The sequence below is a fragment of the Vulpes lagopus genome, chromosome 6, assembly GCF_018345385.1.
Source record: "Vulpes lagopus strain Blue_001 chromosome 6, ASM1834538v1, whole genome shotgun sequence".
Classification (NCBI taxonomy): Eukaryota; Metazoa; Chordata; class Mammalia; order Carnivora; family Canidae; genus Vulpes; species Vulpes lagopus.
Window position 1 is genome coordinate 60,902,232 of NC_054829.1, and position 12,423 is coordinate 60,914,654.

Here is a 12,423-nt window from a genome sequence, read left to right on the forward strand (position 1 = left end):
TGTGGAATGTGGATGGCGCTGAGGGATGGGGGCTCTGCCTGGGGACAGAATGCATCTGAGCCAGGGGAAAAGAGATGGAGTGCCCACCTGAGCTCTGGAGCTGTCACAGAGCTGCTTGACTTAGGAGACCACAGGCAGTGACCTCAGAGTACAGCCTGAGGTATCTTTTGTGGCCATGATTAAAAACTTGGGATAAAAGCTGTTCAAGAGAGTTTACATGCAACTCTGGTTCAGTCGCCTGTATTTCTCCTAAAATCTGCAGATTTGGGACATTGGGCCTTCATGGCAAAGGACGGCAGATTCCCTGGTTGTAGGCAGCAGAGCACACACGCCAGAGTTCAGGCACATATATTTCCGATTGGCTTCAATCATTTATGTTACTCGGAAGTGCCAAAAGCTATTTGAGTTTGCCAGGCCTGGATTTGAAGCTACTGAGCACTTAAGTAGAATATCAGATCCCTGATGGGAGACATTCAGAAGCCCTGGGTGAGGGGAAGACAGCTGTGCACATCAGGAACTTTAAACAACCCCAAGAAGCAGCGTTTAGTGTATGCCAGGCCTTGGCTAAAGCATTTTACATGGATTAACTCCTTCAACCTTCATAAACCCATTTTACAAACGAGAAAACTGAAGCAACCAAGAGGTTAAGTACAGGTTATCCTGTACTTAGGTTGTATTTTATTTAAAATATGCTGCACCCAAGACCATTCATAATTCAAAATAAATCCTTACAAAGACTGACTGGTATTTCTGCCCAGCAGTTAAAAGGGTCTAGCATTTGGCATTGGACCAAAATACTGGTTTTAAAGGTCACTCTACCAGGTAGCTTTGAAGTCATGCTATTCTTGACAAATTTTTTAAAAACGGATTCACATCTATTGCAGATTTTACAAGGAAAATGAGTTGATTAATATTTTAATTTGTTAAGTTAAAATTTACGTCAAAGGCCACTTTACAGCTTGTTTAAGATCGAGTCATACTAGTGAATCTGACTCAAGTCATGAGCAAAGTGAAATACATTTCTATAAAAGTCTAGGCCATTGATTGTTAGGGAAGTGGTGAGTCTCACTGGAGGCTGAACAGGGCACATGCACCCTCTTCCGACCTGTGGGTCTAAAATGATCATCGTGGCTGAGTGGACAGTGGGGGTTGCGGATGGCACTTTTTGGAAATGGTTTATATGTGTGACCAAGCTGGGGCTGGTGTCAGTCAAGAGCATTCTGTGTAGGCATTGGAATGGAAATCTTTGACTTCATTTTTCAACCTTACATTTGGGATTGATGAGATACGCTTTTTTATGAAGGCAGCTCAGTGATATCTCCAGCAGAACCACTGTTTTCATTTCTACCTGTGGCATTCAGGAAACAGGTTTTGCTACCTGGATTTGGCTATTAAAATTCTATGTATCCGGGATGCCTGGGTGGCTCAGTGGTTGAGTGTCTGCCTGTGGCTCAGGATGTGGTTCCAGAGTCTGGGGTCAGGATGTGGTTCCAGAGTCCTGCATGGCGCTCCCCACAGGGAGCCTGCTTCTCCCTTTCCCTGTGTCTCCGCCTCTCTGTGTGTCTCTCATGAATAAATAAAACCTTAAAATTTTTTTCTATGTATTCATGTGCATCTTCAAAGAATTCATATACAGTTCCTGCCTGAACGTGGCCACCGAGATGTCTAGAGCACATATGTCTGGTCTAGAGCCAGCCTGGGAGGGATTCAGTCAGTTCATTTCCCTTAGCTACAGAGCTCTGGAAATGCCTCCTTCAGGGGTGGTGAGGAGTGTTGCGGGGGCAGGGTGGGGTCGGAGGAAGAAATGGTGAACACATGGGGACGCGTGGATTTATTTGCACACCCAAGAATATAGGGCTATATTGTATGTCCTGTTGTGGGCCACACAAATATGTTATTAAACCTCTATAAATTTCAAATACGAATCCAGTCAGGAGGTTTTGGCAAATAGAAAGTCTGCAATGAGTCATCCTTCTGGTCAATGTCAGTGTTATTGCTTGACATGTTGGTCACATGGTCATAGAAGTACCCTGGGCCTCTTCTTACTGTTTTGAAGCATTCTCTGCCTTTATACATTATAAATCCCTTCCCGGGCTTGATGAGGTTTAGGTAGCAATGTAGTTGAACCTACTGGTTTCCGGGGTTTGTTTCTGTCCCGTGCAGAGATTGGCACAGAAGTGTGTGACTGGTCGTTGACATGAGCCCTGCTTCTTAGCACATCCTTATTAGCCTCTTGGTTCTAGACTCTGTCGGAGACCAACACATAGTTGGGAATGTGCCCAAGCCAAGACCTATCTCATATGGCTCTTGTCCAGAAAACACTGATAAAATTGGCCTATGTAGTTTTGACAGGCCCACTGAGGCCCACAATAATTTCCTTCCATTGTTTCAAACTTGATGCCGTGGCTTCAGAAACCAGGAGAGAGGGTGAAGATTCACTCGGGCCAGAAACGTTCTCTCTGTTCCCCTTCCTTTAGCAATCAGGCACTTTGCTGACACTTAGAAGTTGTGTCAAAATCAGTCCCTGGGATGTGCTAGCTCTTTTTCTGTATGTGTGCTTTATAGAAGCAGCAGTTCATAAAAGAGGTACTATTGTGAGTTTGTATCTGCTTTTTCTGTATTTATTATAAACTGAATTCTGAGGCAGATAAGTGCTTTCATAATGCCCTGAAGAACCCTGTTGCTCCTACTGGGGTTGCTGCTTAGCTAGAGTCTTAGACCTTCGGAGGCCCTCCAACCTAAGCTCCTCCTTCTAGAAAAGAAACTAAGCCTGGGATCACACAATTAGTTGCTGAGTGAACCAGATGGCAGGCATCCAGACCACTGACCTTTTCTGTAGAGTAGGGCTATTTAAGAATATAAGATTATATAGCATTGATGGAGTGCTGCTTCTTTTCAGGGCTTCACAGTGGGGAGAGGCTGAGGATGGTAGGGAATCTAGCCTATAGTTGTTTGTGGCTTAAGTGACTTTCATTATTGGCTCAGTGGTGGCTCTTATAATCCTAAGAGCTGCTTCCAGGGATGAGTAATTCCCTAGTCATTATAGGTGACTTCATTTATCTCTTCTTCCCAGCCAAGCCCGTCATTTCTGCCTGCTACCAATCAGCTTTCTCCGAACCATCTTTTGCTTGGTGGTACCATCATTTGTTAAATCCTGATTGCAGTGGCCTCAAAATTCCACTTTCTGAACGAGGTTAAGGCTAACAGGCTAACTTCGGCTCCAAGATAGGACATTGCATTGACATTTTAGATGTTCGAAGGCAGGATATGGGGATTGATAGCAGCATGAGGCATATGGTGATTTAAGCATTAAGATAACTGTAAAGCCAAGTTACTCTTCAGCCTTATTGTTCTAGTATGCAGTGTGTGTGTGTGAAGCCTTTAAAGCTACATGCTTTGTTCATGTCTTCATGCTACTGCCGAGAGTGATTTGGCACCCACAGCATTGAAGCTGATTCATTGAGCCTCTAGTGTATTAGCTTGGGCCTCTACCTGACAGATCGTTTTACCAGTGGAATGTTACTGCCTGTTTGTGAGGGAAAATACCAACTACATACATGTTTAAAGATAGGTTTTTTTAAATGACGGAAATCTTGGGGCAGCTGGGTGGCTCAGTCAGTTAAGCATCTGACTCTTGCTTTTGGCTCAGGTCATCATCTCAGGGTTCTGGGATCAAGCCCCCTGGTCGGGCTCTGTGCTCAGCAGGGGAGTCTGCTTGAGATTTTCTCTCTCTGCTCCTTCCCCCACATATACTCTCTCTCTCTCTAAAATAAATAAATCCTTAAAATAAAATGATAGAAATCTTTATTGATCTAGGTAGAATGTAAACTTACTCTTTAGAGGACAGAGCCATTTGCTAATTTGTTCACTTGTCAAATTTTAAACAGGCACCTTTCCATGTGTCAGGCACTGTTCTAGTCACTAAGAATGCAGTAGCCAACAAATAGGAAAAATATCCCTTTCCTCATCTTATGTTGACAATTCCAGTATCTTCCCTGCATATGTCTCATCCCTGTGAAAATATTTTAGGAACAAGGCAGTGTCCTGTGAAGAGAACTAGCTTTTGTACTTTGCCCATTGTTTTCTACACCTTGCTGTCATTTTCCCATGGAACATTTAGAGGTGGTATCCACTTAATAGTAATTCTCTAATAGTAATTTTCAGTAGGATGTGTTTGTTTGGCTTTCTACTTTGTTCCTCCACCTGGCTGATATAAGTAGTGTTTGGGCAAAGGAAGAGAACTTCAGGTTACCACCTGATGTGATAGGTGCCAGTAGGAAAGAAGATGAGCATAGAGAAACATACTAAGATGTGTCTGTGGCTTCTTCTATGAATTGGACCTGATTGTGCTGCCGGTGCCAACAAATTGGGGCACAGCTTCCTTCCGAAGGGGCACAGACCCCTCCCTCTTCTTTCAATCCCTAAGCATTGTATTGAGCAAGCCTGATCTTTTCCTCATTTGTGATTGGTTCCTGTCTCTTTGTCAATGCAAGGGTCTTTAGTCATTGTTCTGAGACAGTGGGTGATTTGATGCTTTGAGAACAGATATTATACCAGGCATAATCCCAAAAAGCCATTACCTAGTGATTCTGATTTTGTGGGTCCAGGGTGGGAACCCAGAACCTGATTTTTCAAAGAGGAGGTTTGGAGAAAAGCAGGGCATCCTCATGATGAGGTAGCTGGGTTACTGTCTACAATGTTCTAGAACTGTGGGAATATTGCTGAACCACTTTCTATTTGGGCTGAACCATAAGGTATGACTTTGCTGTTAATCTTCTATGACGAAGCATCTTGATTTATGTACTGTCCATGCAATTAAGAAGCCTGCGGCCACCTGTAAATGTCACACAACACCCGAAAAGAATGTGTTACTCAGCTGTTCCCCAGTGGGAGAAGATGGTCTCGGCTTTGTTAACCAGCTTTCTTGGGATTTCTCCATAGGCAATGGTGGCTTGCTACCCAGGAAATGGGACAGGTTATGTTCGACACGTGGACAACCCCAACGGCGATGGCCGCTGCATCACCTGCATCTACTATCTGAACAAGAATTGGGATGCCAAGGTACTCTAGAATAAAGGGAGTAGAGTGTGGGTCTAGAAACTCTAGGGAAAGAATTCAGATGATTTAGAGGAGCGTTTGGGATTCATAATTCCCATGGATGAATATTTTCTACGTCACCATTTCCTTTTTGTCTCCTGCTGTGATGTTAGTACTCTAGTTGACCAGATGAAAATAATGAATGCGAAATTAATCTGGTATGTGTGTGGGGGTAAATGGTGGTAGGGAGTATCATTACTCTGTTTGGGAAAAGTGGTTGATAAAGAGAAGGTAATTTATTATTTTAGGAATAGGGATCAGTTTTTTGGGGGGTCTAATCCAGAGCTGATATGACTTTCAGTGCACAGTAAGATATATACTTCACCCTTCCAGCAGCAACGTTGAGACAATTCCACAAAAATAGAACTAACTGTAAGATGTAAAACCAGCCCAAGCGAGGTTTCCCACACAGTCCTCTCGGGGTGATATGTCTCATTGGTGGCCGCTTGCCATGGCTCACCATGGTTTGTGAATGTCAAAGGCTCTCTGGCTTATTTTTGTATTTTTGAACATATAGATAGATAGAGATATGAAGTCTGGTTCCATGCTGACAGACATTTTGTCTGGAATTTATATGCTCTCTGAAACTTAAGGATGATTTAGGAGTCTGAGAAGTCAGAGAATTTTTCAAGCTCATGTGGCTTTTGAACCTTCTGCATCTCCATTTCCTGTTCATTAGGGGTGGGGGGAGATACTGGTCGTCTTAAAAACACAAGGATATTTTATCTGGTGTCCGAAAAACAAAACCTGGGAAACCAGTGAGTCAGATGTCTCTTCTCCCTATTTGGTAACGTGACTGGAATATGTCCCTTAGTTATCTCTTAAAATCTTGAAAGGTAGTGTTACAAGCTAGAGAGTAAAGTTATCGGGTCAGTGATAATAAATCATGAAGTATGAAATCATTCAACAAATATTTGAGTGCCTGTTAATGGTAGGCATTATGCTGTATGGAAACACTGGTGTGTGAGGCCCCAATTCTACCTTGATATGGCTATCTCAGCAGGAGATTTGGGTGTACAAATTTTTAAAAAGTAATCCAAGGAATAGAGTGATGCATGTAATAAAAAGCGTAGGTAAGGTGGTCTGAGTTCAGAAAAAAGAGCATGTGTAACTTCCAGTGATGAGATCACATAGGAGCTGGAGGAGTTCAAAAGAAAGCTGTAAATTCTGATTGAAGGGGATGTTATATGTGATGACTATCCTAGGTTGTTCTTAATATTAGATGGAGCCATATGAAATTGCTGGTGGGTTTTTGTAGGTTAAAAACAGTCAAGTCTTGACGCTTTTGTGTGATTGGATCTAATAGCACTGCATTTTGTATCCGTGAGTTTCATGACTTGGGGTAAAGTGGATGAGGAGAGATGACCAGCTAAGTTTGAAATAAAATGTAGTACAATAGTACAAGGTATAAGGTTAAAGAGAATTTTAGGAGTGATACATATCAGGTCTGGAGTTTGGAAGATGGCATTATTTATAGATGAGGCTGAAATAGCATTGTTAGTTAATTATGTGTGAGGCTAGTAAATAATCCATCTTCTTTGTGGCCCTCAGCTACACGGTGGGGTCCTGCGGATATTTCCAGAAGGGAAGTCATTCATAGCAGATGTGGAACCCATTTTTGACAGACTCTTGTTCTTCTGGTCAGACCGCAGGAATCCACATGAAGTCCAGCCTTCCTATGCAACCAGGTAATAATAGCCAGGGCCATGACTCTTCCTGAGAAGCTTTTTTTTTGTACAAAACCCAGCTCCTGGAGAAGTCCCTAAGCTGATTTCCTGTGCATATGAGGGACCAGCTACACCCCAAAGCTGATAGCAAACCTGTTTGGAGGCAGTAACACTTTAAAGGGGCAACTAAGCAACTAGATTCTTTAGTCAATTGGAACTATTGCCACTAACATCAATTGGAACTATTAACAAATTGTTTACCATTAGGTGAACACAGTGAATTCCAGATTTTTTTTTAAGACTTTATCCATTTATGAGACACACACACACCACGCACACACGCAGAGGGAGAAGCAGGCTCCCTGGCTCCCTACAGGGAGCCTGAGGCTGGACTGAAGCCCGGGTCTCCAGGATCAAGGCCCCGGGCTGAAGGCGGCACTAAACTCCAGATTTCCCACAGAGTTTTCCCCTCCTTCCTTTGCCACTCCTCCCTGAAACAAATCTAAGGTTGAAGTATCCCTAGAGAATGTTGGCTATCACATATCAGGAATTCTGATGGTTAACTCTGGATGAATTTTTACAAGAGGCCTATTGCAAACAGAGAAAGAACCTTGAGAAAAGAAAAAGGAATTTGTTCTGACTTCTTTTCCTTTTTACCCTTTCCTTCTCTTAAAGTTGGTTTGGGCCCTCTGTACCCATCATGTCCCAGTAATGGGGTTTTTAAAAGCCCCTTCTTGAGATCAAGCATGAGATTTTTCAGAGGAACTGAATATTGAACTTGTATTGTTTAGTGTTAGTCTGAAAACTCTGGATATAATCTTAGTTTTGGGATATGCCTCTCACTACCTTTGTTTTATGGCCGGAGCTGTAAAACCAGGTGGTGGCCAAGTGCTGTGGGGGTGCAGCTTGAACTGCAACTGAATTGCATTTGAGGGCTGGGGGAGAGAACTTCGGTGGGATAATGACTGAACCTTAACAAGCCTAATTAAATTAGAATCACATGTGTAAAGTATTTAAGCTTTCTAGGCGTTCCCCTCCAGAAATCACAGATCTGAGCCCCACACGGAGTTGCGTATTGAATGTCAAATGGGAATGTGCCCTAGGTGAGCAGGTAACTAATTCTACTACCAAAGCCTGGTCGTGGCTTGTTTAATAGGGTACGATAATTGGCCCCTGTCAATTGTTGCAGAATTCCCCAATCTCTTGATGACCCAAGTCACAGGAGAAACAGTAGCAGATGTTGATGGGCAGCTCTTGAAAAAAAAATCAAGTGCTGTAGAAATTCCAGTAGCTAATAATAATTATAAAATGAAACTTTTTGAAAACTCACACATGAAATGATTCCTATTACAGTCTATCCCATAGATGGTATAAAGCAAATTAGTGGAAACACAGTAGAAAGCTTGAGGGCATCATTATTCTGTTGCATCGTTGTGTTAGTATCCAAAACTAAAGAAGCAAGCCAAGAGCTTAAAGTGTCCTGTCCTTTAAATAAGTCATTCTTTAGAACTTTACTCGTGTCACCTCCTCTTCTCTCTGTTCTCCCCAACAGCTTGGGTCTCTCAGTCGTTAGCAGAATGGCTCCCTTCTTGTCCTTCCTCTGTAGATCATCTCGACCTGTTACATTATTTGTTAAATTGCCTGTCTCCCCTGTCAGAGCCTGAGCTCCTTGAGAAAGAGGCAGATTTATTCACAAGATCATTTGAATTCCCATTGCTCAGGATAATGCCTGGTGCATACTTGGAATTCCTTACATGTTTTATTACATTTAAATAGAATTGCAACCAGAGAAGTTTATTTTAAATTAAAATTGGGACAGACTTCTAATAATAGGGAAAACTTTAAATGTTGGCTTTACAAATGACTCTGATGTGAGACTTAAATATTTTTTGTTTCTTGGTGGTATTTTTAAATCTCTTGTCTTATATCTGCTTATCTTTCACAGATACGCCATGACTGTTTGGTACTTTGATGCTGAAGAGAGAGCAGAAGCCAAAAAGAAATTCAGGAATTTAACTAGTATGTGTTTGAGAATTTTCTGTGACTTGTAATCTAGTCAGCCTGTGACTTTTATATAACATTTGTGTATGTATTCTAATACATACTTGACCCTTGAACAAACAGTGGGGGGTGGGGTTTGGGGTGCTGACCCCAGACACTCCCTCCCCGGCACCCCGCTGCAGAGATCTGCATATACATGTTGACTCTCCAAAACTTAACTACTAATTGCTTACTGTTGACAGGAAGCCTTAAATATAAACCGTTAACACATATTTTGTATGGTCTATGTATTATATACTGTACCACAATAAAGTCAGCTAGAGAAAAGAGAACGCTCTTAAGAAAATCATTAGGGAGAGAAAATACATTGACAGTACTGCTCTGTATTTATGGAAAAAAACTCGAGCGGAAGTAGACCCGTGCAACTCAAACCCATATTGTTCAAGGGTCGGCTGTACTCTGCGCAGTCTCAGCTGTGGCTTACCTTCATATGCAATGACATCTTGAGGGGCTGAATCCTGAAACCCTGGCCTTACCTCTGCAGGAAAAATCAGAAAAAAAAATACAAAGGACCTCCTTTGTGAATGTCCACGTATTTTATGACCATACATAGTTAACTTTGGGGATACACTGGAGCCCAGTTATAACGGTTAATTAATTATATTGATGTGGCAGTATGACTCTCTCTACAAACACTGGGCTCACATAATACAAACCGAATATGACTTTGCACGGTTCCTGTCCCCTCCAGCCTTAATACCATTCCTGTCCTGCCTCCAGCTGTAAGGCAGCATTTCCCAAAATATGTTGTATTGAAACACTCATCCTGCTTGTTTGTGGTCTTGCTGGGGGCGGGGGGGGGGGCGGTTGTAAAAGGTAAGCTTCTGGCCCACTGAATATGGGAAATGTTACTTACTGTATCCTTCTCTTGAACAGTCACAGTGGCCATTGGCATAGTAATCAAGAAAAGTTCATTCAAGATTGAAATAAAGATGTACGTAATGTTACCTAACATGTGACCCATTTGGACCATACTCCTATCAAAACCCAAAGAAAACACATTGTGTTTTCCTGTCCTGTCTTGTCAAGGGGCACCATGCTCACCTTTATGTTATAAGATAGGAAGTATTCACTGGGGGCTTTTTTGATGCCATTTGTGGCATTAAACTCATCAGACCTGGCTCCTTACCCTCTTTCTTTTCTGCCTCCAACCCAGGGAAAACGGAATCTGCCCTCACCGAGGATTGACCGTGCTCTGAAATCCGCTGACCTCGTTCGTTTTAGTCATGGCTCCTGAGATCTCTTTAAGAGTTGAGATCCAAAGAAGGCCTCTTCAGTGACTTGGTGACAAGAAGCCCCCTCCGACTGCTTGCATCATTCACATCCCTGTCTTGCATATGGTACTTTGTGTTTTCTTGCCAAGACTGCATCCACCTTCAGACACTCTCTTTGCCAGATGAACTCATTTTGCTAACTCCAGAAATACCTGCAGATGACCCAGCGGGCCAGCGGTTTAACTGATAGATTTGATAACACTGGCTGCCAAAACAAGATCCTGGAAGCATGGGCAAGGGAATGAATCTTACTTGCACTTTATGTACACTTCCTGATTTGAAAGGAGGAGGTTTGCAAAGAAAAACAAAATGGTGACAGATGCCACAGAGAGGCATCCGTGAAACCTTAACTGCAGGAAACAGAAATTTGTGTCATCTGAACAATTTCCAGATGTTCTTAATCCAGGGCTTTTGGGGTTTCTGGAGAATCATCACAACCTAATGACATTATTACTCTAGAAAGGGCTGCTGTCATAGTCATCAGTTTATAAGTATCCTGTGGGTGGACACTCTTTTTTTTTTTTTTTTTTTCCTGGTCCTGAAACCTAGATTTTTCTGCCTCTCCTCCATTTTGCTGAAAATAGGACTTTCTGGTCAGAGATGATACACCATCTATTTTTTACTTTCACTTCTACCTTAGAGAACCTAATTTCCCAGAGGCAAAAACTAGACCTTAATTGTTTGGGTTACTTTGTTGAAATGGAATTTGAATTTCAGTCAAAGGGGGGAAAAGAACCTACCTGGTTGGTAGTTCAGAAGCAACCACGTCTGGTAATGGTATCAAAAGGCCAATACCCGACAAGCCTGTGTGCATCTTGGACAGTCTGCGAATGGCAGTGGGGTTGGAAATGTAGGCATTCCCATGTTTCAGTTTTCTTTTTTTAATGCGCTCACCCTTCTTTAACAGAAGGAGAAAATAACAAAAAACGGGGTGTTGTGTTTTAAAAAGGAAATGGAGATGAATCAAGAGAATCCCGTGAGACTATTTGAGTGTGTCTACACGTTTCTGTCCCTAGGAGCCTTTCCTCAACGGAATTGACTCTCGGACCCACTGTGTCTGGCAGAATGTCCAGAATCCTGGAATTCACTAGGAATGTGGGAGGTCCTGCTAATGCAGCAAACTCAAGAACTCCGGATTGTACACCTGTTTTAGGAGAGTTAGTCTTTCTGGTTTTCAGTTCCATTTTCATATCTTTAAATCCCTTTAGTTTCTTGCATACGAATGCCATAAACAGTAAAGAGCCAGAAATATATTCTTTTGTCATTTATAGAAAATATACACTTTCCAAGAAAGAAACTTATTTTTTTTTCCCATTTCTGGTTTTGGAAAATTTCCAGATAAGACTTGTCTTCATTCTCACAACTGCTCTATTTTTTTTTCATAGTAATTATCACTTTCTAACCTCCTATGTAATTTACTTATTTATTACGTTTCTTGTCTTGTATCCTTCCTCTAGAGTGTAAGCACAATGAAGACAGGGATTTTTGTATGTTTTTCATCAATGGAATGTATTCGCAGCACCTAAAATAGTGCCTGGCACATTAAGGGCTCAGTAAATACTTGTTGAATAAACTTGCTCTCCTACCTTGGTGTTTTCATGGTTTGATTCATTTCCTGCATCTTTAGCAAAAAGGGCAAGCTAGAATTTTTTTATACACGTCTTTCTCTCATTGACTTACAGATTGAGGCTGAGAGTTTTAGAATGCTTTGGTCACCGTGTCATTCCGTATCTGTTTACTTATTGGAATAGGTCTCTGACCACTATGAATCTGAAAGCTGAACAAAGAAAAATTCTGCCCATGAGTATCTTGGGACTATAGGAGTAACAAAAGAATAACTGGAGACAGGACAGGGTACATTCCTCCTTTGGAACAGTTTTGAAAAACTTTCAGCAAGAAGAGAAGGAAAGAATGTTGTTCACTAGGACTTCTGTATTCCATAAAATTAAAAATAAAATTAAAAATAAAAATAGCTTTTTCCCATGATTGCTAATGTCATGAGGATGCGAGTGACAAGATTCTGAAGGAATATCATGTCATTCCAGTCATGTGTCTTGCTTCTTTCACTTGAGTCAATATTTGGACTTGCCGGAAGATCTGACCTCTTAGGCCTTGCTTCTTCCTTTTTAGACAAAGGTCCTATAAACTAATAAGCTAAATACCAAATCAATTTTTTAATGCACTGATGTTTCTCATGGTTGAATCTGAGCCCTAGAAGATTGAACCTGGAAAATAAAACTGTAACAGTGTCCGCTTTTTGGTCGTCTCTTTGACAGCCCACTTAGGGGAGGACTTAGCCCTGCTAAAGAAACATTATTTGGCAA

The 12,423-nt window shown here is 41.8% G+C and overlaps 1 protein-coding gene across 1 annotated transcript in view; it reads left to right on the forward strand.

Annotated features, from left to right (window-relative positions):
- The window catches only part of EGLN3 (egl-9 family hypoxia inducible factor 3), a 28,220-nt gene extending 16,536 nt beyond the window's left edge, over positions 1–11,684 (forward strand). The window contains exons 2-5 of the mRNA XM_041759172.1: positions 4,942–5,061; positions 6,649–6,785; positions 8,710–8,783; positions 9,982–11,684. Coding sequence (XP_041615106.1) covers positions 4,942–5,061; positions 6,649–6,785; positions 8,710–8,783; positions 9,982–10,013 — 363 coding nt within the window. The 3' untranslated portion in view covers positions 10,014–11,684. The remainder of the gene's footprint in view (positions 1–4,941; positions 5,062–6,648; positions 6,786–8,709; positions 8,784–9,981) is intronic.
- Positions 11,685–12,423: the final 739 nt, after the last annotated feature.